The sequence below is a fragment of the Cervus elaphus genome, chromosome X (assembly GCF_910594005.1).
Source record: "Cervus elaphus chromosome X, mCerEla1.1, whole genome shotgun sequence".
NCBI lineage: Eukaryota > Metazoa > Chordata > Mammalia > Artiodactyla > Cervidae > Cervus > Cervus elaphus.
In genome coordinates, this window is record NC_057848.1 from 110,977,369 (window position 1) to 111,002,339 (window position 24,971).

The 24,971-nt window shown below is 48.4% G+C and overlaps 2 protein-coding genes and 1 pseudogene across 10 annotated transcripts in view; 1 reads left to right on the top strand and 2 right to left on the bottom strand.

Moving 5' to 3' along the window:
- The window catches only part of NONO (non-POU domain containing octamer binding), a 26,824-nt gene extending 18,590 nt beyond the window's left edge, over positions 1-8,234 (bottom strand). Inside the window, exon 1 of the mRNA XM_043897803.1 lies at positions 8,077-8,234. The gene's annotated coding sequence lies outside the window, so the exon portion shown is untranslated. The remainder of the gene's footprint in view (positions 1-8,076) is intronic.
- Positions 7,883-23,308, top strand: ZMYM3 (zinc finger MYM-type containing 3). 9 transcript variants are annotated; one of them, XM_043897791.1, is made up of 25 exons: positions 7,883-8,002; positions 9,798-10,483; positions 11,438-11,481; positions 11,798-11,870; positions 12,310-12,604; positions 12,839-13,016; positions 13,372-13,590; positions 13,880-14,030; positions 14,260-14,375; positions 14,541-14,627; positions 14,755-14,905; positions 15,117-15,289; positions 15,490-15,655; positions 16,339-16,442; positions 16,517-16,682; positions 16,957-17,069; positions 17,213-17,387; positions 17,572-17,718; positions 18,177-18,280; positions 18,756-18,924; positions 19,200-19,351; positions 19,931-20,045; positions 20,581-20,835; positions 21,610-21,727; positions 21,838-23,308. In XM_043897791.1, exons 2-25 carry the CDS (start codon positions 9,817-9,819, stop codon positions 22,028-22,030), a joined length of 4,131 nt encoding a protein of 1,376 aa, XP_043753726.1. In that variant the 5' UTR covers positions 7,883-8,002; positions 9,798-9,816; the 3' UTR covers positions 22,031-23,308. The 9 variants fall into 9 exon arrangements, with proteins under 9 accessions (XP_043753726.1, XP_043753727.1, XP_043753734.1 ...); XM_043897792.1 differs by lacking the exon at positions 7,883-8,002 and adding an exon at positions 8,365-8,420; XM_043897793.1 differs by lacking the exon at positions 7,883-8,002 and adding an exon at positions 8,468-8,601.
- An 849-nt stretch (positions 23,309-24,157) lies between these two features.
- Positions 24,158-24,481, bottom strand: LOC122690702 (annotated as a pseudogene).
- Between the last annotated feature and the right edge of the window lie 490 nt (positions 24,482-24,971).

A 24,971-nucleotide genomic window follows, 5' to 3' on the forward strand; every position in this document is an offset into this window, starting at 1 on the left:
GAAAATGAGTATACTACCCAAAGTAATCTATAGATTCAATGCAATCCCTATCAAGCAATCAACGGTATTTTTCAGAGAACTAGAACAAATAATTTCACAATGTGTATGGAAATACAAAAAAAAAAAAAAAAAAAAAAAAACCCTAATAGCCAAAGCAATCTTGAGAAAGAAGAATGGAACTCGAGGAATCAACCTGCCTGACTTCAGGCTATACTACAAAGCAACAGTCATCAAGAGAGTATGGTACTGGCACAAAGACAGGAATACAGATCAATGGAACAAAATGGAAAGCCCAAAGATAAATCCTATAGACACCTTATCTTTGACAAAGGAGGCAAGAATATACAACGGAGAAAAGACAAGTTCTTCAACAAGTGGTGCTGGGAAAACTGGTCAACCACTTGTAAAAGAATGAAACTAGAACACTTTCTAACACCATACACAAAAATAAACTCAAAATGGATTAAAGATCTAAATGTAAGACTAGAAACTATAAAACTCCTAGAGGAAAACATAGGCAAAACACTCTCTGACGTAAATCAGAGCAGGATCCTCTATGACCCACCTCCCAGAGCAATGGAAATAAAAGCAAAAATAAACAAATGGGACCTAGTTAAACTTAAAAGTTTTTGCACAATGAAGGAAACTATAAGCAAGGTGAAAAGACGGCCTTCAGAATGGAAGAAAATAATAGCAAACGAAGCAACTGACAAAGAATTAATCTCAAAAATATACAAGCAGCTCCTGCAGCTCAATTCCAGAAAAATAAATGACCCAATCAAAAAGTGGGCCAAAGAACTAAACAGGCATTTCTCCAAAGAAGACATACAGATGGCTAACAAACACATAAAACATGCTCAACATCACTCATTATCAGATAAATGTAAATCAAAACCACAATGAGGTACCATTTCACACCAGTCAGAATGGGTGCTATCCAAAAGTCTACAAGCAATAAATGCTGGAGAGGGTGTGGAGAAAAGGGAATCCTCTTACACTGTCGGTGGGAATGCAAACTAGCACAGCCACTATGGAGAACAGTGTGGAGATTCCTTAAAAAACTGGAAATAGAACTGCCATATGACCCAGCAATCCTGCTGCTGGGCATACACACTGAGGACACCAGAATTGAAAGAGACACGTGTACCCCAATGTTCATCGCAGCACTGTTTACAATAGCCAGGACATGGAAACAACCTAGATGTCCATCAGCAGATGAATGGATAAGAAAGCTGTGGTACATATACACAATGGAATATTACTCAGCCATTAAAAAGAATACATTTGAATCAGTTCTAATGAGGTGGGTGAAACTGGAGCCTATCATACAGAGTGAAGTAAGCCAGAAATAAAAACACCAATACAGTATACTAATGCATATATATGAAATTTAGAAAGATGGTAATGATAACCCTGTATGCGAGACAGCAAAAGAGACACAGATGTATAGAACAGTCTTTTGGACTCTGTAGGAGAGGGCAAGGGGGGGATGATATGGGAGAATGGCACTGAAACATGTAAGTTATCATATGTGAAACGAATCGCCAGTCCAGGTTCGATGCATGAGACAGGGTGCTCGGGGCTGGTGCACTGGGATGACCCAGAGGGATGGGATGGGGAGGGAGGTGGGAGGGGGGTTCAGGATGGGGAACACATGTACACCCATGGTGGATTCATGTCAATGTATGGCAAAACCAATACAATATTGTAAAGAAAATAAATAAATAAATAAAACTTAAAAAAAAAAAAACACACAGTGAGGGACCATCTCAGGCCGGTCAGAATGGCTGCTATCAAAAAGTCTACAAGACTCTGTCTTAAGAACTATAAGTGGACGCCACCTGTATTCAACATTGTACTAGAGGTTCTAGCCAGGATAATTGGCAAGAAAAAGAAATAAAAGGTATACAAAATGGAAAGGAAAAAGTAAAACTTTCTCTCCTTGGAGATGACATGATCTTATATACAGAGAATCATACGGAATCCACTAAAAAATGATTAAAATAATAAACAAGTTCAGCAGGGTTGCAGGATACAAGATCAAATGTCAAATGTATTTCTATACACTTGCAATGAACAATTTGAAAATGAAAATAAGAAACAATCCTATTTACAATAATATGAAAAAGAATAAAATGCCTGGGAACAAATTTAACCAAAGAAGTGCAAAATTTATACTTCAAAAGCTACAAAACATTGTTGGAAGAAATTAAAGAAGATCTAAATAAATGAACTTTGATTAATCAGATAACAAGAGTTAGCAAGAATGCAGAGAAACTGGAACTCTGCTGCTGAGAATATAAAATAGTTCCGCTACTTTGGAAGATAGTTTGGCAGTTCCTCAAACAATTAAGCATAAAGTTACCATATGATCCAGAAATGGCACTCTACCTGAGAGAACTGAAAACATTTATTCACACAAAAGCTTGTAAAAATGAATGTTTATAGCAGCGTTATTAATAATAGCCAAAAGGTACATCAACTGATGAACAGTTAAACAAATATGATATATCCATCCAACGGAATATTATTCAGTCATAAAAAAGTAATGAAGTTCTGATACATGCTACAACATGGATGAATCTTGAAACCATTATGCTAAGTGAAAAAAGCCAGTCACAAAAGCCCACATATTTATATGATTCCATTTACATGAAATGTTCAGAATAGGGGAGTCTATGGAGAAAAAAAGTAGAACAGTGCTTGGATAAGGCTTTGGGAAATGGAGAGATGGGGGAAGATAGCTAAAGGATATAAGATTTCTTTTTAAAATGATGAAAATGTAAAATTGACTGATTATTAATGGTTGCACATATCCCTGAATATACTAAAATCCATTAAGTTGTACATTTTAAATGGCCAAATTGTATAGTATACGAATTCCATCTCAATAAAGCTCTTATTGTAAAAAAAGTATAAGTTGGACCCAAGGAAGTAATATTAACCTAAGTTGATTTCTCAAGGGACAGCACCATAGCAGAAAGTCCTGTAGAGATCTTGGGACCCATATAGACCCGAGGGTGTGTGTCTTATAAATTCAGCTGACCCTCTGTGGAGTAAATTAGGATATGTTGCTTCCTAACCTGGGAGAGATGTTTGGACAGGTCAGAGTGAATGTTAAAGAGTGGAGTGTATGACTTCCCTGATGGTCCAGTGGTTAAGAATCTGTCTGCCAATACAGGGGACAGGGGTTTGATCCTTGGTCTGGGAAGATACGACATGCTGTGGGGCAATTAAGCCTTCAAGCTCCAGAGCCCATGCTCTGCAACAAGAGAAGTCACTGCAAAGAGAAGCCCACATACCACAACTAGAGAGTGGCCCGCACTCGGTGCAACTAGAGAAAGCCTGCTCCCAGCAATGAAGACCCAATGCAGCCACATATAAAATTAATTAATTAATTAATATTTTAAAAGAGTATAGTCAAATTTACACTAAGTCAGACTGCCACCATTGGACTTTCTGATTAGGAGGAATAGGTGCTCTTTTGCTACATTTCTCTCATTCTTCTTCTTTTTCTAAAATCTTCAAATAATTTTATTTTGTGTTTTTAAAGTTTCTTAACAATACAAAAAGAATTTTGCTCTCAATATTTTTTTCTTAATTTTCAATGAAGCAATGTTATTGACTCTGCTTACTTTTTAAAATTGAAGTATAGTTGATTTACAATTTGTGTTGATTTCTGCTTACAGCAAAGTGATTCAGTTATACATAAATATACACTATTTTTTATGTTCTTTTCCATGATGGTTTATCACAGGATATTTAATATAGTTCTCTGTGCTATACAATATGTATGACCTTGTTGTTTATAATAGTTTGTATCCACTAACCCCAAAACTCCCACTCCATCCCTTCTCCAGCTCTCTCCCCTTGGCAACCACAAGTCTGTTCTTTATGTCTATGAGTTTGCATAGGTTCATTTGCATCATATTTTAGATTCAACATATAAGTGGTATCACATGGTATTTGCCTTTTTCTAACTTACTTCACTTAGTATGATAATCTTCAGGTCCATCCATGGTGCTACAAACGGCATTACTTCATTCTTTTTTATGGCTGAGTAGTACTTTTCTTTTTAAAGAAGATGAAGATTCCTTATCTTTGACTGTCTGCCTTTCCTCCCCTCTTGTTTCACTCTTATTTCTTTCCTTATTAACCTTATATTATAGAAATGTTACTGCAATTTGAGTTCACTGAGGCTTCCCCCCCTTTCTCTGGAACTCATTTGTCCAGCAATTCATCCAATAAACATACCAGGGACTATGCTAGAGATTGGAGATAGAGATGAGTAAGAACCAGCCCCAATTGTTGAGGAGCTCACAGTCTAGCATTTCCCCATTGTCTACCTAAATGCATATTTCCTTTTCTTCATTCCAGGGTACTTTGTGTATGTGTGTATGTGCACGCGCTTAGTCACTCAGTCATATCTGATTCTTTGCGACCCCATGGATTGTAGCCCACCAGGCTTCTCTGTCCATGGGATTCTCCAGGCAAGAATACTGGAGTGGGTTTCTATTTCCTTCTCCAGGGGATCTTCCTAACCCAGGAATTGAACTCTCATCTTCTGCATTGCAGGCGGATTCTTTGCTGTCTGCACCACCAGGGAAGCCCAAGGGTACTTTAGAATGGTATAGAACATTATATAAAAATCCATATGTTTCCAGAGTCAGTTCTAAAGACTGAACATCACTCTAATCAAATGGCTGCCAAGTGAAAGTGAAAGTTGCTTAGTCGTGTCTGACTCTTTGCGACCCCATGCAACAGTCCATGGAATTCTCCAGGCCAGAATACTGGAGTGGGTAGCTATTCCCTTCTCCAGGGGATCTTCCCAACCTGGGATAGAACCCAGGTCTCCCGAATTGCAGGCAGATTCTTTACCAGCTGAGCCACCAGGGAAGTATCACCATTTGTGTATTCAAGTTATATGCAGCCTTGCCTGTCATGAAAAAATAATAAAAGCTTGACATCCAGCAGTAGTTAGTTAAGTAAAACATGGCACATGCAAATGATGGAATAATCTACAGCTATTACAAGTATGTTGTAGAACACACTGTACAAGATAATTCCTACTTTGAAAAAATATATATGCAAAAAGAAAACAAAGGACTGGAAGGATATACATCAAAAAGAGTCATTGTATCTCCAGGTATGATGGGTAGGATAAAAGTGATCATTGCTTTCTTCTTCAAACTTTCTATGCTTTTCAATATTTTTACAGTGAACATTTATATTTTTATAATCAGAAAAGTATATATATAACTAAAATGAAAGAACTCTCATGAAGACAGGGACTGAGTTTTTACCTGTCATGGTGTTTATCAGAACTTTAGGAGTGCTTTATAAATGGTGAATAACAAGCAATAGAACTCAGTACTATGCCATAACTGTAACAAGGCTGAAATGAGTGTTGAATTGCAGGCCACAGTCTTACTCAACACTTGCTCCATTGTCCCCCATCAGCTCATTCTATGTTAGAGCCTTTCATCTGTGGCTAATACATACTCAAACCTATTAAATATGGGCACTCTTCGCTTACTCAAAGAGAAGTATATATACATATATATATATATATTTTTTTTTAACAACATGAAGGCTCCAGGGTGTGAAGTCCCAAATCATTCATGAAATCAGCTCTATTCCTCTTATAATAATAACAAGTATCTATTAAACACCTGCTATATGTCAGGCAAGTGTACATCTCACTTAATCTTAGTAACATTGCTATATGAGGTATCATTAAATTCACTATTTCTTTCCAGTCATTTTCTTTTTTATATAATTGTATTTATTTATTTATTTTTGGCTGGGCTGGGTCTTCATTGCTGCTCGGGCTTTTCTCCAGTTGTGGCAAGCAGGGGCTACTCTCTAGTTGCAGTGCTCGGACTTCTCATTCTGGTGGCTTTGGTTGTTGCAGAGCATGGGCTCTACAGCACTTAAGCCTCAGTAGCTGCAGCTCCTGGGCTCTAGAGCACAGGCTCAACAGCTGTGGCCCACGGGCTTAGGGCTTAGGACTTAGTTGGTCCGCAACAGGTGGGATCTTCTTGGATCAGGGATTGAACCCGTGGCTCCTGCATTGGCAGGCATATTCTTTAACACTGAGCCATCAGGGAACCCCTTTGCAGTAATTTTCTAAGCACACCTATATATAGAATTTTTCTACAAAGTTAGCATCACATTTTAACTCCTTTTGTAAAAAATGTAATATCAGAAGTGTTCTCATGTGTCATTTGTTTTTTTTTAATAGACTATTTTTAGAGTAGTTTTAGGTTTACAGCAAAATAGAGCTTAAAGTACAGAGTTCCCATATACTCCCTGCCTCCCAGCTCCACAGCCTCCCTTAACTATCAACATCCCCCACCAGCGTGGTACATCTGTTGCAACTGATGAACCTACACTGAGGCATTTATTGTTGTTCAGTTCCTAAGTCGTGTCCAACTCTTTGCCACCCCGTCAACTGCAGCACACCAGGCTTTCCTGTCCTCTACTATCTCCTAGAGTTTGATCAAGTTCATGTCCATTGAGTCGGTGATGCTATCTAACCATTCATCCTCTGCCACCCATTGGAAAAGACCCTGATGTTGGGAAAGATTAAAGGCAAAAGGAGAAAAGGGTGGCAGAAGATGACACATTAATATCATTCAAAACCCACACTTCAGGTAAGAATTCACTTTTGTTGTACATTCTATGAGTTCTAACATGTCACAAACATGTATTCACCATTACAGAATCATGCAAAATAGTTTCACTGCCTTAAAAATCCTCTGTGCTCCACATCATTAGTTTTTTCAAAAATGTGTTTGTTAATGATTACATTTATTGTATGAATATAACCAAAGTTGATTTGAGCAGTCCCCTATTGTAGATTTGGATGGTTTTCTTATCTCTGTTTTAAAGATGAGAAAAATAAGACCTACTGACTTAACAAGTGATGTATCCAAAGGCAACTGGCTAAAAAGAAGGCAGAGTTGAGATTAGAGTTCTGGTCTGTCTCCAGAACCCACACACAATACCTCTGAATACACCATCAACCCCCTTTAGATTGTCTCCTCTCAACTTGAAACCAGGCACAAGGATCACAACCAGAGCAGCCAAAGATCCAAGCATGTGTTGAGAAGGGCTGGCGATACAAAAGAACAAGGTGGCCCAACTGAGATGGAACAAACTGAAAAGCAAAAAGGAGATACAGGGACAGAGAAATAAGAAGAAAGTGAGAGATGGTTACACAGTATACTGGTTAAGATAAAGAGAAAGCTGGGTTTGGGAAAGCTAAAGGGGAAAATTCTTGCTTTTATCTCTGTGTATAGGAGAGAGCAAAGATAACCTCAAGGCCATGAGGGGAGCCAGGAAGGATAAGGTTTCTGAAAAAGTGAATGTGGCAAGGCTGGATAAGACTCCGGAGGACTACAAGGCTAGGAGAGGCTTAGTGTGGGAAGGAAGAAAGGCCCAGAGAAAAGAGGCAGGCCAGAGCAGGAACTGGACACCAAACCTAAAAATGTGTCGGGACTCCCTTCCAGCCCGAGCCTCTTCTAGTATCTCAGAATACTAAATACTCTCCAGCCCTTAGAGGTCGGAGAGGGGAAGTGGAGAGCGGGGATTGTAAAGTGCTCTAACTCTAATGAGGGCTGGGAATGGATCCTGGCACGCATTTTTTTTTTAAAGCCTGTAGGCCTAGTGCTAATACCCCCTCCCCCTACTCTACTTCTCTAGCTTCAACCCCAGCCACACCCACATGCTAAGGACCTTCCAGGAGGGGGAGTGTGTGTTGCGTGTGTGTGTGTGTGTGTGTGTGTGTGTGTGTGTGTTGCGTGTGTGTGTGTGTGTGTGTGTGTGTGTGTGTGTGTGTGTGCGCGCGCGTGCGTGCTCGTGCCTAAGAGAGACAGAGAGACAGAGACAAAAAAGAGACTGGGGGAGAGAGTGCGCGCGGTGGGGGTGGGGGGTGAGGGACAAGGACAGAAAGGAGGGAGAAACAGAGAGAAAGGAGGAAGAAAATCTGTCGGCCTCGGTGAGGAAAACTACTGAAGAGATAACTCAGGGGGCTCTTGGGGGAAGACTCAGGGAGAAGATCCCAGAACTTACCCTAAGACCGTGGAAGGAGTGGGGGAGTGTCTTTGCAGGACCTGGTTTTGGGGTCACCAGGCAGTAACGGTTACTGCATAGGCGTTGTCACTGAGCCAGAGCCATTTAACCCGCCCTGGGTGGCTGGAGACCAGGCTTAAGACACCCCACAACTCTGAGTCTCAAAATGGTTAGGAGGGCCCGAGGCTGCAGACAAGAGGAGGAGGGGCACGTGAGGGCTGGGTCCCTGCCTCCCCCCACCCTCCGCTGTCACTCATTACCCCAACATTCGCCCAGGGGGCGGGCTCCGGAGAGGTGGGGTTGGGGGGAGGGTAATCTTGGCAGGCGCCTGCTGCATGGCGTAGGTAGGGACTGTTGAGGGGGGCGGACGCCGGGGGGTTGAACACGAGTGGGAAGCGGAGAGCGACACGAGGAGGGGGAGGGGACCGGGAACCATTTGAATGAGAGGAGGGGATCACGGGTAGAGTGGGCTCCAGGAGGTAGGGCGGGCACGGGTGTTGACGAGGGGCCAGACTGTTGAGCCAGGTAAGGGAAGCAGGTGCGTAGATTTGTTTTTTGTGGGTTAGTGTACTCGGCCCTTTGGTGGAAAAGGGGGTGCCTCCTTCCCCAGGGGCGGGCTTCCAAGCTCGGGAGGCTAGCTTTTCCTCAACTAACGGGGCCCCGGGCGGGGGCTCAAACTCCATCTCCAGTGCCGACGTTCCACTCCGCAATTTCCAGGCGTCCGTTGGGCTGGGAGTCTCGCGCCGGGGGCCGGCGCTGTCTCGCGAGCCCCCTCCTTGAGCCAGCCAATGGGGTTGGTTGCTGACGCCGCCCGCCCGCCTGGTGCATAGCGCTGGGCTCCGTGAGCGGCGCTGCCATTTAAAGGGGCCGCGACCCCTGTCCCGGCTGCTAGGGAGGGAGGTGGAGAAGGAGCGCGGGGCCGTCGCTGACTGCAGTTCTAGGCTTGTAACGGTTACACTAACCCTGCCGCAGGTAGGGGTCGGGCCTGACTAAGCCGAACCGAACCTGCAGGCAGGAGCTCGCAGTAGCCGGGAGGGGGGTCTGAAGAGAGACCGTAGCTCCAAAATGTCTTCCTGTAAATGCCTGCGGTGGGGGGTGGGCAACAGGAGAAGAAGGACCAGGGGAGCAATAGGAAAGGGGGACTGGGCTTGAGGAAGTGGGCGACCCTGAAAGGTAACTGGGGGGGAGGGGTTAAGAAGGGCAGTTTGGGGGGGCGAGGAGAGGGCTGAGGGACGACTATGTAACGCGGGGAGGGGGGGTGGGGCCAGACAGGGTGGGTAAAGACTGGGGAACTGGGGGGCTCTAAGAGAGAGGCGGGGGGAGATAGAAACTGAGACCGCGGGGGCGGGAAAGGCTCCTGGTGGCTACGGCCCTGGGAGACTCTAAGGGGGCGTTCAGCCGGAGTTGGGGGGGGAGTGAAAGGTGAAGGGGGAGGGGAACTGGGAGTTGCAGTGGGGTGGCGGGGGCTAGGCGGGCGGGTGGAGCGCCTGGAGAGTGGGGGTACAGGGCCAAGGCGGGGAACGCTTCTTCCCACAGGGGGCGCTGTACTGGGGGGGAGGAGTGGTCATTCGCACTAAAACCTGTGGTAATGCTTGTCGATAGTGGTGGGGGCGGTTCAAGAGAAATCCAAGTGGATGGTGGGGTGTGTCCCAGAGCCTATATAAGAAGGAATTCTGGCGAAGACCACCTCTTCTGCCCCCTTTTCTACCCTTAATCTACAGCCCACATCCAGTCATCCTCATGGATCCCAGTGATTTCCCCAGTCCGTTTGACCCATTGACCCTGCCAGAGAAGCCCTTGGCCGGAGACCTTCCAGTAGACATGGAATTTGGAGAGGATCTACTGGAATCTCAGACTGCCCCAACTCGAGGATGGGCCCCCCCTGGCCCTTCTCCATCCTCGGGAGCCCTGGACCTGCTTGATACCCCTGCTGGCCTGGAAAAAGACCCTGGAGTCCTGGATGGAGCCACTGAGCTGCTGGGGCTGGGGGGGCTGCTCTATAAAGCCCCCTCTCCCCCAGAGGTGGACCATGGTCCTGAGGGAACCCTTGCATGGGATGCAAGCGATCAGACCCTAGACCCTGGACCAGGGGGCAGGACCCCTGAGGTCGTGCCACCTGACCCAGGGTCTGGGGCAAATCCCTCTTCACCTGAGGGGCTACTAGAGCCTTTGGCTCCAGATTCTCCAATAACTCTGCAATCCCCACATATTGAAGAAGAGGAGACCACCTCCATAGCTACAGGGAGAAGGGGCTCCCCTGGGCAGGAGGAGGAGCTTCCCCAAGGGCAACCACAGAGCCCAAATGGCCCCCCCAGCCCTTCAGTGGGAGAGACTCTGGGGGATGGAATCAACAGTTCTCAGACCAAACCTGGGAGCCCTAGCCCCCCTGCACACCCTTCCTTGCCAGGTAGGTTGCCTGATCAGCTGGAAAATCAAGGCTGGGGGATGGTAAGGAGGTGGCTGTGTGTTTGGAGGAAGAAGTGGGGGTGGAGGGTGGAGACATAAGAGTAGGGATGTGTATGGAGGAGTTAGGGGTTTGGAAAGGAGGAATGGGGGTGTGGTGAAGAAGATGAAGGAAAGTAGGGAAGGGGGAGCTCAGTGGCTCTGGAGGAAAAATAGGGGCAAGGTTTCAGGGGGTGGGTTGAGAAGACTGGATTTTGTGGGAGAGAGTCCCTTTTTCTTCTCCCAGTGGTCTTTTGGTACCAGGGTCCTCCTTACTTCAGGACTTGGGGAGGACACCAGGCTTCTTGGTTCTAAGATCTTTCTGTTTTGTTCTAGATGAGAGTGGGGTTTCTGGGTTTGATGAATGATGCTAGGTTCTGGAGCCAAGTGCAGAGTGCTTTCAGAGGAATGGTAGACATGCAGGGCCTAGGATTGTGTCTCTGATAGTCAGAGACTTGAGAGGCTCACATTTCTTCCCAGTTCTACCTAGCACTGTGCCTCTCCCAGGTTGTGACCAGGGTCTTAGGGCTTATATAACTACCTGAGTCCAGGGGAACCTCCCCATACATTATTGCTTCCTTTTCCCCTTGCTACCTTTGGGTGGTTGCATTTGTTTTTGTTGATAAACTATAAATTCTTGAAAGGGATGTTACCTGTATTTCCTTAACTCCCAACCATTGGGATAGAAAGCTGGTGGGAAGGTAGGATTGTTTCTTCATGGAGAATAGCTGCAGCCCCCCCCCCACTTAGTGCATAGCTCGAGGTAACCCTGAGAGGGGCCTCAAGAAGCCACAGGCACGCGAGTTTTCCCTTTCAGTTTTGAGTAAGTTCTTCCCCAGGAATGGAGGCGGGGGTTGAGCCAGGGAGGGGGTGGTGAGGGCAGGCTCAAGAATTAGGCTGCTTTCTGCTTCCTTTGCAGGAGATGGCCTGACTGGGAAGGCGAGTGAGAAGCCGCCTGAGAGGGTGAGGGGGGAGGGGACTGGAAGGAGTCTGGTTCCCCCTATAGCTCTGGGAAGGGCAGACCCTTCATTTTCCCTCCCAGATGTTGTTCTGTGGAGAGTGTGTGTGAGGAGAGTTAGGAGGAGGGAGGGAGCACTTGTGTCTATTGCTTCTTAAGGAGAAAGTCCAGCCTCCTCCCCTCCTCCTAAGGGCTGGGTCCAGGGTCCCTACTCTCTCTTCCCCCTCCCATCTTTGTACACCCCCCCAAACCCTGTACTAGTGCAGCTGGCCCTTTAGCCTGCCCCTGGTGTCAGCTTTCCTCCCTCCCCATGTTTCCAAGGTGCAGAAGAGAAGCGAGCGCGTTAGAAGAGTAGAGCCTCCAAAACCTGAGGTTGTGGATTCCACTGAGAGCAGTGAGTAGGGCTTGAAGAAGTGTGACCGGGTGGGATGTAGCCGGCATGGATCTCCCAGCTCCTGTGGTGCTGCGCACCATGCAGAATGTGAAGCACCTGTCTCTGCCCTGGATTGGCATGGGAACCCAGGGCAGTGGGGGAAATTGAAAACAAGAGCAGTGAGAATGGAGTTTCCTGTTTCAGCTCTGCCATCCCTGTCCCCGAATCTTCTCACTTGGATCCCTACCTTCCCCTTCCTAGGACGTTACAGAGTAATTAAGGGATGGTGACACCCAGTAGCTTGAGATTCCAGTGTAATAGGGGCAGAGTGGAAAGCCAAGAACCATAGGGATTGGGGAATCCCAGGATCAGCTCAACTACCTGCAGGTCAGGTGATGGCTGGAGGCCTGGTCCCTTAGCCTTTTCTCCCCATGCACCCCCCCACCCCACCCCCGCTCAGTTCCAGTGTCAGATGAGGATTCTGATGCTATGGTAGATGACCCCAACGATGAGGACTTCGTGCCATTCCGGCCCCGGCGCTCTCCTCGCATGTCTCTACGCTCAAGCGTGGCACAGAGGGCCGGGCGCTCTTCAGTAGGCACCAAGATGACGTGTGCCCACTGCCGGACACCGCTGCAGAAGGGCCAGACGGCCTACCAGCGCAAGGGGCTGCCGCAGCTCTTCTGCTCTTCATCCTGTCTCACCACTTTCTCCAAGAAACCCTCTGGCAAAAAGACCTGCACCTTCTGCAAGAAGTACGTGAGAGTCCGGGGCTGTGGGGAGAGCAGGGATCAGGCTGGGAGTAAAGGGTGAGAGAGATTCTGTTGGCAAGACCCTAGTACCATACGGGATAGAGGCAATTCACTAATAGAAAGGGTGTCTGAGAATGTTTTTGATTCTGTGGTCATTGATCCCAGAGGAGTAAGGTGGAGGCTCATGAAGTGAGGGGGTGGTATCAACTAAATGTACAAACCTGTCCCCACCTCCAGGGAGATCTGGAACACCAAGGACTCAGTTGTGGCGCAGACTGGTTCGGGAGGCTCCTTCCATGAGTTCTGCACATCCGTCTGTCTCTCCCTGTATGAGGCCCAGCAGCAGCGCCCAATCCCCCAGTCTGGGGATCCTGCTGATGCCACTCGCTGCAGCATATGCCAGAAGACTGGAGAGGTGAGGAAGCTGGATGGGGGCTGACTTGCAGAGCCTGGCCAGCCCTGAGCCGCCCCTGCAATCCTGGGGCTGCAGGGGCCAGGCCCTGTGGATGAGGGATGTGGGGAGGGGGGAGCAGCCATCGTGAGGGAGTGGATTCAAGGCTAGAGCTTCTCCAGGATTGTGTGCGGCTGGCCGTCCTTGCCTCCCAAGACCTCAGCATCAAGTCGACATCCTGATGTGCAGGTTGGGGGGTCCCTGGGCCCGCTGTCTGCTGTAAAGGTCTAGGGTGAGGTGGGGCGGGCCATCCTTGCACCAGGGTGGGTGGTGGTGGCCAGGCCCCAGCTCAGGGTGTGTGTGTGTGTGTGTGTGGCAGGTCCTGCATGAGGTCAGCAATGGCAGCGTGGTGCACCGGCTCTGCAGCGATTCTTGCTTCTCCAAATTCCGGGCCAACAAGGGACTGAAAACCAACTGTTGTGACCAGTGCGGGGCTTACATCTACACCAAGACTGGGAGCCCTGGCCCCGAGCTCCTCTTCCACGAGGGCCAACAAAAGCGGTTCTGCAACACAACCTGCTTGGGGGCATACAAGAAGGTGGGGCCGAGGGAGTAGTGCATTAGAGGGCTGTGGAAGGGGGTGCGGTTCTTGGGTGAGAAATAAAGGTGCCTGACGGGTCGAGGGCTGGGAGAAATAAAACAAATAAAGGGGGTTTCAATTGTATCTGTTATGTTTTATTTTTGAAGCTGGCTGGTGGACACACAGGTGTTTGTTATCTCATCATCTATACTTTTTGTATGCCTGAAATATCTCATGTTTTAAAAATTTAAAAAATAAAAGTGAAGGGACAAATCCAGCCTCAGCCTCTCCTTCCCCATCCTCACAGAAAAACACACGGGTGTACCCATGTGTCTGGTGCAAGACCCTGTGTAAGAACTTTGAGATGCTATCCCATGTGGACCGTAATGGCAAGACCAGCTTGTTCTGTTCCCTGTGCTGTACCACTTCTTACAAAGTGAAGCAGGCAGGGCTCACTGGTAGGTGCAAAGCCCTCTTCTCTGAGACCCCTGCTGGCCTTCCTTCTACCTCCCATACTCCCTTCTTCTATAGTAACCCCTGCTGCCCAACTTCGGCCCCAACCACACTCCCGTGGATTTCCCATTCCATCTCTCTCTGCACTGCCTTACACCTGCTATGTGTTCTCTCTCTCTTTCTCTCTTTCTCTCCCTCTCCTTCTTTCTCTCTCCTTTTCTCTCTGTGCCCCAGGCCCTCCCCGACCCTGCAGCTTCTGCCGCCGCAGCCTCTCTGACCCCTGTTACTACAACAAGGTTGATCGCACAGTCTACCAATTCTGCAGCCCCAGCTGCTGGACCAAGTTCCAGGTACTCCAGACCCTGGACGAGGGATAATGGGTGTGGCAATAGAAAGGGTATGAGATCTGGGGTAGGTAGGCCTGGGCAGAGCAAAGAGCAAGCCTGACTTCCCCTCCCTCCACCAGCCCACTGCACACATCTTGCCCCTCCCTTATTTGTCTTCCTTCCCTCCAGCGCACGAGCCCTGAGGGGGGCATTCACCTGAGCTGTCACTACTGCCACAGCCTCTTCAGTGGCAAGCCTGAGGTCTTGGACTGGCAGGTAAGATCCCCACCCCCACCCATATTTTGCTACATGACCGGATGTCTGTCTGAAGGGGTCCTTTCACTTGGCTCTCGCTGGGTCCAGATGTCACAGCCCTGTTCCCCCACCCCGTGCCCCATCCTAGGACCAGGTGTTCCAGTTCTGCTGTCGTGATTGCTGTGAGGACTTCAAGCGCCTCCGGGGTGTGGTGTCCCAGTGTGAGCATTGCCGGCAGGAGAAACTCCTGCATGAGAAGCTCCGATTCAGTGGGGTGGAGAAGAGCTTCTGCAGCGAAGGTAAGGAGTCGGGGAAGGGCCGGAGAGTCCTGTACCTTGCAGCTGAGAAGAATGGCAGATTAAGTAAGGCAGGCTTGCAGGGTGGTCCGTTCTGCTCAGGACACTCTGGAGGCTGTTTGACGTTTCAGGTGCACTGCCTTGAGAAAGTTGGGTCTCATGGCCACAAGGAGATCTCATGTCTCTGGACTCTTCTCTGTTGCCCCCTTTCCAGGCTGTGTGCTGCTATACAAACAGGACTTCACTAAGAAGCTGGGATTATGCTGTATCACTTGTACTTATTGCTCCCAGACCTGCCAGCGCGGAGTCACCGAGCAGCTGGATGGCAGCACCTGGGACTTCTGCAGCGAGGACTGTAAGAGCAAGTACCTGCTGTGGTACTGCAAGGTAAGGGGCGCTGCATGTCACAAAGGAGGGAAAGGGCAGCAAGGAGTACGGGCTGTTGTGCCACCATCAGGCTGTGGGTTCATGTCCAGGGAGGGGGTTCCGACTAGCCCAGCTTCCATAGAGTGGCATGGCTTATCCCAGGGCAAAGGACCCAGCGCATTTTAGGGAGGCAGGTCTGACCACCCTGTCAACACCCTCAGGCTGCCCGGTGCCATGCCTGTAAGCGCCAGGGGAAGCTGCTGGAGACCATCCACTGGCGTGGGCAGATCCGTCATTTCTGCAACCAACAGTGTCTGCTGCGCTTCTACAGCCAGCAGAACCAACCCAACCTGGATACCCAGAGTGGGCCTGAAAGCCTCCTGAACAGTGAGTCCTGGGCAGGGGGCACAGTCTGTTAGAACTGGCCTGGACTCCTCTGACCCTGGGCCCAGCACCTTTCTTCTTCCTCTCCTGCTTTTACCTCATCCCTGGCCAGAGCTCCTGTTCCTGTGCTGTTTTTTAGCTTCTGAACTGTGCAGGTACTAGAGGAGTCTCATTTAAAGGTTCTGAGAGCTTTAAAAAAAGGGTTCTGAGAGTTAGATCCTACTGATTTTCTATAAGGGATGTATTGTAAGGAATGGGTACCTGCCATGGTAGAGTGGGGCATATGGGGGTTGTGGTTAATTTTCAGAGAGAAGGCAGTGTCAACACAAGCTCAACATAAACACCTTTAGGGAGAATGAAGACTATTGTCATTTCTAGAATATCACCATGGCCCCTCCACACTCCAGGGGTACTAAACTCCTGATGGCCATTTAATGGAAGGTCTCAAATTATGGGTTTTTGGGGAAGCAATGTTTTTAATCCTTCTTGGCAGCCAGGAGCAAAGAATCTTTTTGGCCACTATTGCTGGGACCTAGAAAAGATTAGAGCTGGGATGGAGTGGAGGGAAAATTCTAGACTTACTGTTCACATTCGGTATTCTCTTAACAAAGCCCTCCTGGAGCAGGAGTGAGGAAAACAGAGAGCTAGTGCCTCAGATGAGAGCATTCATTTGTTTTGATCTACAGGTCAGTCTTCTGAGGCAAAGCCCCAGACACCCGCTCAAACCAAAGTGGAGAACAGCAACACCATAAAGACCCTCGAGGAAAATGGAAATCTGGGCAAGGTCAAGGCAAGAGCCAAGGGGGAAGATGGTCTCCAAGGGGTTACCGTAGCAGTGGTACTCATGTTCCTTTGTGTTTGCAGATCCCTGTGAAGACCCGACCAGCCCCCGCTGCTCCCACTCCTCCACCACCACCGCCTCCACCCCCAGCAGCACCCCGCAAAAACAAAGCTGCCATGTGTAAACCACTGATGCAGAATCGGGGGGTCTCCTGCAAGGTGGAGATGAAGTCCAAAGGGAGTCAGACAGGTGAGCAAGGGTACCAAGGCGCCACAGGCTGTATTTCATGGTCTTAGGCCTCCTCCTGTGCCTGGGAGCTGGACAAGGGAGTTTCTTAGATGGCTGAAGTGTCCTGCATATTGTCCTGGAATCCCAGGGTCATCTGTCAACATTTGTTTCAAGGGCAGCTTTGTGATACTGAGCACATGTTAGAGCTTTTGGGCGTGATGAACAAGTATCAGGTCCTGGGGTGGATGTGACCCATCTGTCAAGGTCTCTGAGAAGACCCTTTTCTTGTCAACAGAAGAGTGGAAGCCACAGGTGATCGTGCTGCCCATCCCAGTGCCCATCTTTGTGCCAGTGCCTATGCATCTGTACTGCCAGAAAGTGCCGGTGCCTTTCACAATGCCTATCCCGGTGAGTGTTCCTGCCCTTCCTGCTGGGGGCCTCTTTCACCTTTCCAGGCTGGAGGCCACCACCCCGACTCCCTCCCTCTCGCTAGCTGTCCATCTCATGTGCTAGTGTGGTTCTTGGCATTTAGTTGGGCTTCATGCCTCCAGGTGCCTGTGCCCATGTTCCTGCCCACTACCTTGGAGAGCACAGACAAGATTGTGGAGACCATTGAGGAGCTGAAGGTGAAGATCCCGTCTAACCCCTTGGAGGCTGATATCCTGGCTATGGCAGAGATGATCGCAGAGGCCGAGGAGTTGGACAAGGCCTCATCTGACCTTTGTGGTATGCCATGGGTAGCGGTGGTGAGGGAGACAGGGTGCTACCAGTCTGTGTCTGTCTAAGGGGGTGGAGAATGGTGATCTTATTGCCTGGTGGAATGGGGGAACGGTTGGGATCAGCCCCTGAAAGCCTTTTGGGGGCGCCAAGGAGGAGCTGCAGAGGCTGAGCCAACCTCCCTGCCACCCAGATCTTGTGAGCAACCAGAGTGCGGAGGGACTTCTGGAAGACTGTGACCTGTTTGGGCCAGCTCGGGATGATGTCCTGGCCATGGCCGTCAAGATGGCCAATGTGTTGGATGAGCCTGGACAAGACTTGGAGGCAGACTTCCCCAAGAGTGAGTAGGATTCAGGGCGTGCCCACTGCATATAGTAGCATGTGCACCATCAGGAAAGAAGTGTTGCTTGTGACCCCAAGAATGACCCTAAACAGAAGACTGTCACAGAGAGCAGTGCCAGAGATACCAGGACACTTTTCTACACTTGAGTCTTGTTTTTTTTTTCTTTTTGTAGTTGTTATAAAACACATAAAATTTACCAACTTAACCATGTTTAAGTTTATAATTCAGTAGTGTTAGGAATGTTCCCAGTGTTGTGAATTTTGTGTGTACGTGCCTGTGAGCATGTTCTTTGTGTATAGCTTTGTCCTGTGACTACAATGAAGATGTCTGGGAGGCTCATCTCAAGTCAAGTGGACAAGTAGTGGGAGTGAGGTGGGAGGACTACAGGGTTTAGGTCTTAAAAAATTGATTTCTAAAAAAAAAAAAAATCGATTTCTTCTTCCTTTCCCCTCTAGATCCTTTGGACATTAACCCCAGTGTGGACTTCCTCTTTGATTGTGGCCTGGTAGGGCCTGAGGACGTGTCTACTGAACAAGACCTTCCCCGAACCATGAGGAAGGTGAGGACTGGAGCTGCTATATCCACAGAAGAGGGATAGAGGCACAAAGGGCAGTGGGGTGGGGGTGGGGCTTTCATAGCCAAATCAGAAGCCTTAGTTTCCCCTTCCCTAGCCTCCTTTCTCTACCAGTGTGCACATTGTGTTGTGTTAGTCACTCAATCATGTCCGACTCTTTGCAACACCTTGGACTATAGCCCACCAGGCTCCTCTGTCCATAGAATTCTCCAGGCAAGAATACTGGAGGGGGTTGCCTTTCCATTCTCCAGGGACTGTGTGCATTAAGGTACAGCCAAACTCTAGTTTCTCCCCAGTTCATCAGAGCTCATCAGAGCTGTTCCTGGAGTCCTGTGCTGTGGAAGCTTGCTGTGTTCTTACATTGGTCCCACCCCGCCCTGGTGGTGAACACTGTCCTGACTTGTTTCCACAATGCTCCTGGCCTTACCTCTGCTACCCACTCCTTTCTCTTCCTCTCCAGGGTCAAAAGCGGCTGGTGCTTTCAGAGAGCTGTTCCCGGGACTCCATGAGCAGCCAGCCTAGTTGTACTGGACTCAACTATTCCTATGGTGTCAATGCTTGGAAGTGCTGGGTGCAGTCAAAATATGCCAATGGAGAAACTAGCAAGGGTGATGAGCTGCGCTTTGGCCGTAAGTAACCAGGGGAGGAGGAGGGGAAGGGGAGAGGGAGCAGGGCTGTGATTCAGCTGAAGGTGTCCATAGGGCATCCTGTGCAGATGTGGAGGAGTTGCAGAATAAGGGGAGCTGCCATCTAGGTTTCAAGGCTGAAGGCTCTTTGTGTGATTGTTGGATTTGTTCTGGAGCTGGATGTGACTAAGGGATGAAGGGGTTAATGATGGAGCTAAGGGAAATTCTCCATGTGGAACTGTCTTAATGCCAGCCACCTCCACTGTGTATCTCTGCAGCCAAACCTATGCGTATCAAGGAGGATATTCTGGCCTGTTCAGCTGCTGAACTCAACTACGGTTTGGCCCAGTTTGTGAGAGAAATCACTCGACCCAATGGTGAACGATATGAACCTGATAGCATCTACTATCTGTGTCTTGGCATCCAACAGGTACCACTAACATGCTGCCTCACTTGTCATCACTCAACACAGTAGGCAGGGTTCTACCTGAAATGATTCTGTCCCACTTCCTGTTCCTTACCTCATCTCCTGCCTTGAGCAGGCATCTTCTACTCCAGACAGGACAAGAAATGACAATGCTCTTCCAAAATCAAAGCTGCATTCCAGGACTGTTGACCAAGAAGCAATATTCATTGCTGTCTGGGTTGCTTTGTCGTCCTCAAACCCATGTTCGGAGGGGAGGGATGGGCAGATCGAGGTCTCCTGAATGGTGGGGTAATGTTTGGTTTCCATGGGGAAAAGTCAAACGTGCCTTAGCTGACAAGGGGGTCTGGGGTTGTGAAGAAGCAGCTGTGATACACCTGTTCCAAACTTTCTTCTCCAGCAGGGCCTCAGCACCTGAGAGCTGTAGGTTTACCTGGGGAAAACCACTCTGGATCACTTAATCCAGCAACTGTTTCCTATGGTCTCCTAACTGTCAAGGTTGCCATACCTGAGGCCTTTGGCATCATTGTCTTTCCTCTAGGGCCCAGAGTCTAGCTGTATGTGTGTCTGTTTTTCTTTTTCCAGTACCTATTGGAAAATAACCGAATGGTGAACATTTTCACGGACCTTTACTACCTGACTTTTGTTCAAGAACTCAACAAGTCTCTGAGTACCTGGCAGCCCACGCTCCTCCCTAACAGTAAGGGCCAGGGACTTGGCAACCCCTCTGCCCTTTGCTCTGTTCTCCCAGTGTACCACTCCGAGCCCTGGACTCTTAGGTCTGCCACTCTTCACAAAAGGGCCTGAGTACAGGAGCGTGTAGTTGGGTTCCTTGGGATTTAGAGCTAAGGGAATCAGAGCCCCTGTCCTTGAACATGAGGAGGGGATCAAGACTTAGGTCTGAAGAGCTATCTCTGGGACCAAAAAGTGACCAGGGTTTGAGTGGTAAGTGGAGAAAGAAAGAAGTTGGACTCCTGAAGGTTTACGTGAGTGAAGCTCCTAATGCAGGTGGAAACTATGAAAAAAAAATTCCCCCCAAACCCCACCAAAAGTCAACAAACAAATCCAGTCCTCCTGTGCAGTATAGCAAGGTGTCAGGGTTTTACATGTGGTGGTCCTTTAGTGACCAAACAAGTCTGGTGTGCTCAGTGCTTGTGAGTGGAATGTGTGGGAGCAAAGGGGATAGGTGTGGGTAGCCAGTTCCTCCTGACAGCCTCTCCCCCTTGCCTTTGCAGATACGGTGTTCTCCCGAGTAGAGGAAGAGCACCTCTGGGAGTGTAAGCAGCTGGGGGTCTACTCCCCCTTTGTCCTTCTCAACACCCTCATGTTCTTCAACACTAAGTTTTTTGGGCTTCAGACAGCAGAGGAACACATGCAGCTCTCCTTCACCAATGTGGTGCGGCAGTCCCGCAAGTGTACCACCCCTCGGGGCACCACCAAGGTGGTGAGCATTCGCTACTATGCTCCTGTCCGCCAGAGGAAAGGGCGAGGTATGATGCTACCCCCTCCTTTGCTTTTCCTCCCCCTCTGCTTTCCCCTTCCCTGCCCCACCATGCCACCAGGTTGGCCTTCTTCATTATCTCTAGCTTCTCTATCCTTTCATTCCTGAGTTTCCAGAAAAAAGGAACAACAGCCAGTCCTTCAATCTGGTGGGAAGTGATTGTTGCATATAGGTCACCCAGTTGCCTGTTTCCTGCCTTTCCTCATTTCAGGGCAATTTACTTTTTAGGAGGTGTGGTGAACAGGTGGGAAGCTGCTGGGTGTGTTTGGCTGAAGGGGGAGTTGACAAGAGTGAATGACAGGCTTTCCATGGCTCTGCTGCTGGGCGTAACTGCCACAGTACCTTGATTTCTATTCTGGCCCTGAGATCAGTTCCCAAGGTCCCTTTTGGACCTGAGACTCTATCAGGACTAATGTATGGGGTGCTGGGGCCATCGCTGTTTGTCCCAGAAAGCAGCCCCAATTTTACAGTAGGGTCTGTTTTGTCAGTTTGTCCATTTGACTTCTGAGATCACCTCTTTAGGAAATCAACTTTGGGAAGATGATAGAGAGTATCTAACAGTGAGAACCAAGGCGCTCTTCAGAGTAGCACGCTGCAGAATGTTGAGTTGGTGCAGAGAGACTGACTGACTCTTGTGCCTTTATTTCTCCATGAGACCATTTTGTGTCCTGAGGCCTTCAACCTGTGCCCTGGACTGTGCTCTTGGAGATCCTTCATTGAGACTGCACTTTTAATGAGTCCAGGTCATTTGCCTCCTCCACAGACACAGGTCCTGGGAAACGGAAGAGAGATGACGAAGCCCCCATCTTAGAGCAGCGTGAGAACCGCATGAATCCCCTCCGCTGCCCCGTCAAGTTCTATGAATTCTATCTCTCAAAATGGTGAGTTGGCAGGTTTGCAGAAATGGCATTAGCCTGGGGACCCACAGGCTCTACTTCTCCCAGTTACTGATCTCTGTCCACCTGCACCCCCTCCCACCCCACCATTGCAGTCCTGAAAGCCTCCGGACTCGCAACGATGTGTTCTACCTGCAACCTGAGCGGTCCTGCATCGCTGAGTCACCTCTCTGGTATTCTGTGATCCCCATGGACCGCAGCATGTTGGAGAGCATGCTCAATCGCATTCTGGCTGTGCGTGAGATTTATGAGGAGCTGGGTCGTCCTGGGGAGGAAGACCTGGACTGAGCCCACATGCTTCCCGTATCCATCTTCCACATGACGTCTGTCCCACGGCCACGTCCCACAGGGCGACAGGCCCAGGAACCGATGCTACTCATTCTGAAGGGCCCTGACTGCCCTTTTCTACTCATCCATTCCCTGCCTTCCCTAGGAATCCCTGGCTTTTACCTTCTCCCAAACCACTTGACGACCATAAGGCCCCAGTCCTCTGTACTGAGAGACTCCCAGTGATGGGCAAAAACCAGCTAGGCCATTTTCTTCATGTTTCAGAGTAAACTCCTGGGGCCAAACTCTGAGTAAATAAAGTGTTCATAGCTCTGGTGATCCTGTTGGCTTTGGGTTTCCTGACCCATCCCACATAGGTCAAGGCCCTTGTTCCTAGGTTTTGCCAAGGGAAGAACCCAGCTGCCTTCTCAACCTTGTGCCCACTCACTTCTCTACTCTTCCCTGAGCACAAACTAAAGGGTCTTGTATGAAAGATACGAAAGAAACTATGAAAGTAATGAGGAGACCATTTACCTAAAACACAGAGCTTAGGCACTCTTCCCTCCCACAAGGTAATTGGTGGTTGGAAGCCCCTCACTACCTGGTTCCTCTTCCCCACCCCAGCAAGCACCAACCCTTGGTGCTGCAATTTAAAAAATCTTCTAAATGATTTTTTTCCTTCAAAGGCAGAGAATGACTCATAAGTATGGGGAGAAGATGCCTGTCCCCTTGGTTTATGTGTTTGTCTCTCTCTGCCATCTTAGGTTGGCATGAGCCATGGTGTCAACATGCTTAGCGGCTTTCTGTGACTGCCTCCCTTTAGTTCAGTGGACAGAGTTCTGAAGGCAAAAACCACCTTCTGACTTGGGCTGGGGCTGGGTTCCCCACTCTTGTTCTTCCCCCATTGTAAGAACCAGGCCAAGCCTGTGGGGGCCCTGAGTCATGCAGGATGGGATCTGTGGTCAAAGGATAGGTGAAGAACTGTGGGCATGGGTCCTGCCCCCACTGCCTCCATCTTTTCTCTTCCCCATCTTGCCTCTGTAGTTGCAGAAAACTCTTAGCGTCCAGCAAAGGGGGTACCTAGTTCTTTCCCTGTTGGCTTTGCTGTTCCCCAGCCTCCTTTTTGTGTTTTTATAACTGTCACCAGTTTAGCCACTGTTTAAATTGTATATATTGTTCTGAGGCACCTGGCCTGTCCCTTCAGTGAGCCATGCCCACCTTGTGTTGTAGTGAGAAGCTGTTGTCACAACTAACCTTCTGTCTCTGGAATTGTTTGTTTCAAATAAAGAGTTAAAGTTGTCTTTTGCCTTCTCTTGGGGAGGGAGAGCAGTGTTTTGAGGGGTGAAGGATATAGTGGAGCAATGCTGGACCACTTCAGATCTCTCAAGGTGTAAAGTGAGGTGTCCCACTGCAGGCTGAGAATCATGTTTATCCATCTCACTGAATGAATCCACTAGGAATATGGTCCTTGTTATAACAAGTTTACAAACACTCAAGAGAAAGATTTATGCAGCAGCTATCTATTAAGGACCTACTATGTTTAAGGACCTGGTTTCAGATTATACATTTCAGAGAAGACAGATGAACTAGACTGGGATCCTATCCCCAGCAGGTTCCCAGGCTAGAGGGGAGAGAGAACAGTGAACAGTTAGCTGTGAGACTAGCAGAATGAAATACAATACCTAGCGCTATGGGAGAGCAGAGGAATAAGGAACTCATTTCAGGTTTACAGGGGGGTTGTGTGCAAGCTCACTGAGGGAGGTGGCAGGTGAGCCGGGTCTCAGTAAGTAGGAGGGGTTGGGGACCAGCACAATCAAAGGCTGTGATTTCCAATGAGGGGGTGAGGGGATCAGATGTGTTGCTTTAGGGAGGAGATCTCCAGGACAATATGAAGGGTCGGGGGTGGGGTAGATCAGAAGGCCAGGACATCAGTGAAAGGATTGTAGCTAAAATTCTATGAGCCTCAATGGGGACAGAGAAGAAAAAGAGGATGAATTCAAGATGAGTTTCAGACATTTTGAAGGTCAAGTCTGTAGGCTATGGAAGAGAGGGAAGAATCAAGCATGAAACTCAGGTTTCTAGCCTTGATGACTGGAAAAGTGAGACATCTTTTTTTTAAAAACAGAACAAATCCACACTTTTATTTACTTAATACAGCTTCACACAGATTCTGTGTCCAATGGCCTTGGCATGAAGTTTGCTTCAGAATTTGACAAGCCCTGCTGCTGTTCATTAGGATGAATTACATTTCCCCGGATTGCTCTGGTTTTGTTAGGTTTTTCACCAGGAGTTGCTGTGTTATTCTTTGCTTTCAACACGTAAGTACATCTCTTGCCTACATATAGTTCGATTTCATCTTGAGCATAAAAACTTTCAATTTTAAGAAGGGCTGTGTGCTCCTTCTGGTTCCAGACACCCTGCTTATAGCAAGCAAAAAAAAAAAATGGCCTTGGATCACAGCCTTCCAGACATGTTTGTCCTTTTAGAAGTCTTGTTCCCAGCAGGCCTCCACAGGCTCCAAGATGACTGAAACAGTGAAAGTGACACTCCTTTAACCAAGTTGGGAAACAGAGGCAGGGTTTTGTTGTTTTATCTTGGGGGTTGGTTGGTTTTTTTCAGGGGAGTTAGGGTAGGAGGAGGTTGGTAACAAGTTGAGGTTTTGATCACATTTGGTTTGAGACTCCATTGACACATCCATGTGGTGGGCTGTGCAACATGGCATAAAAGAAAATACCCAAACTTGAGTTTTAATCATAGTTCCGCCACTAAAACTTGGGCAAGCCTCCCTTTTGAGTCTCCCCTAAAAATGCCCTGACTTGCTCACAGAATTATTGCAAAGGTCAGATGATAAAATGGTATGAAAGAGCAATAATGATGCTAGATGCTACTATATATACTAGGCAGTTGGAAATGTGGGTCTGAGGCTTAAAAGAGCGATAAAGTGTCTTACTTTGTTCTAGCT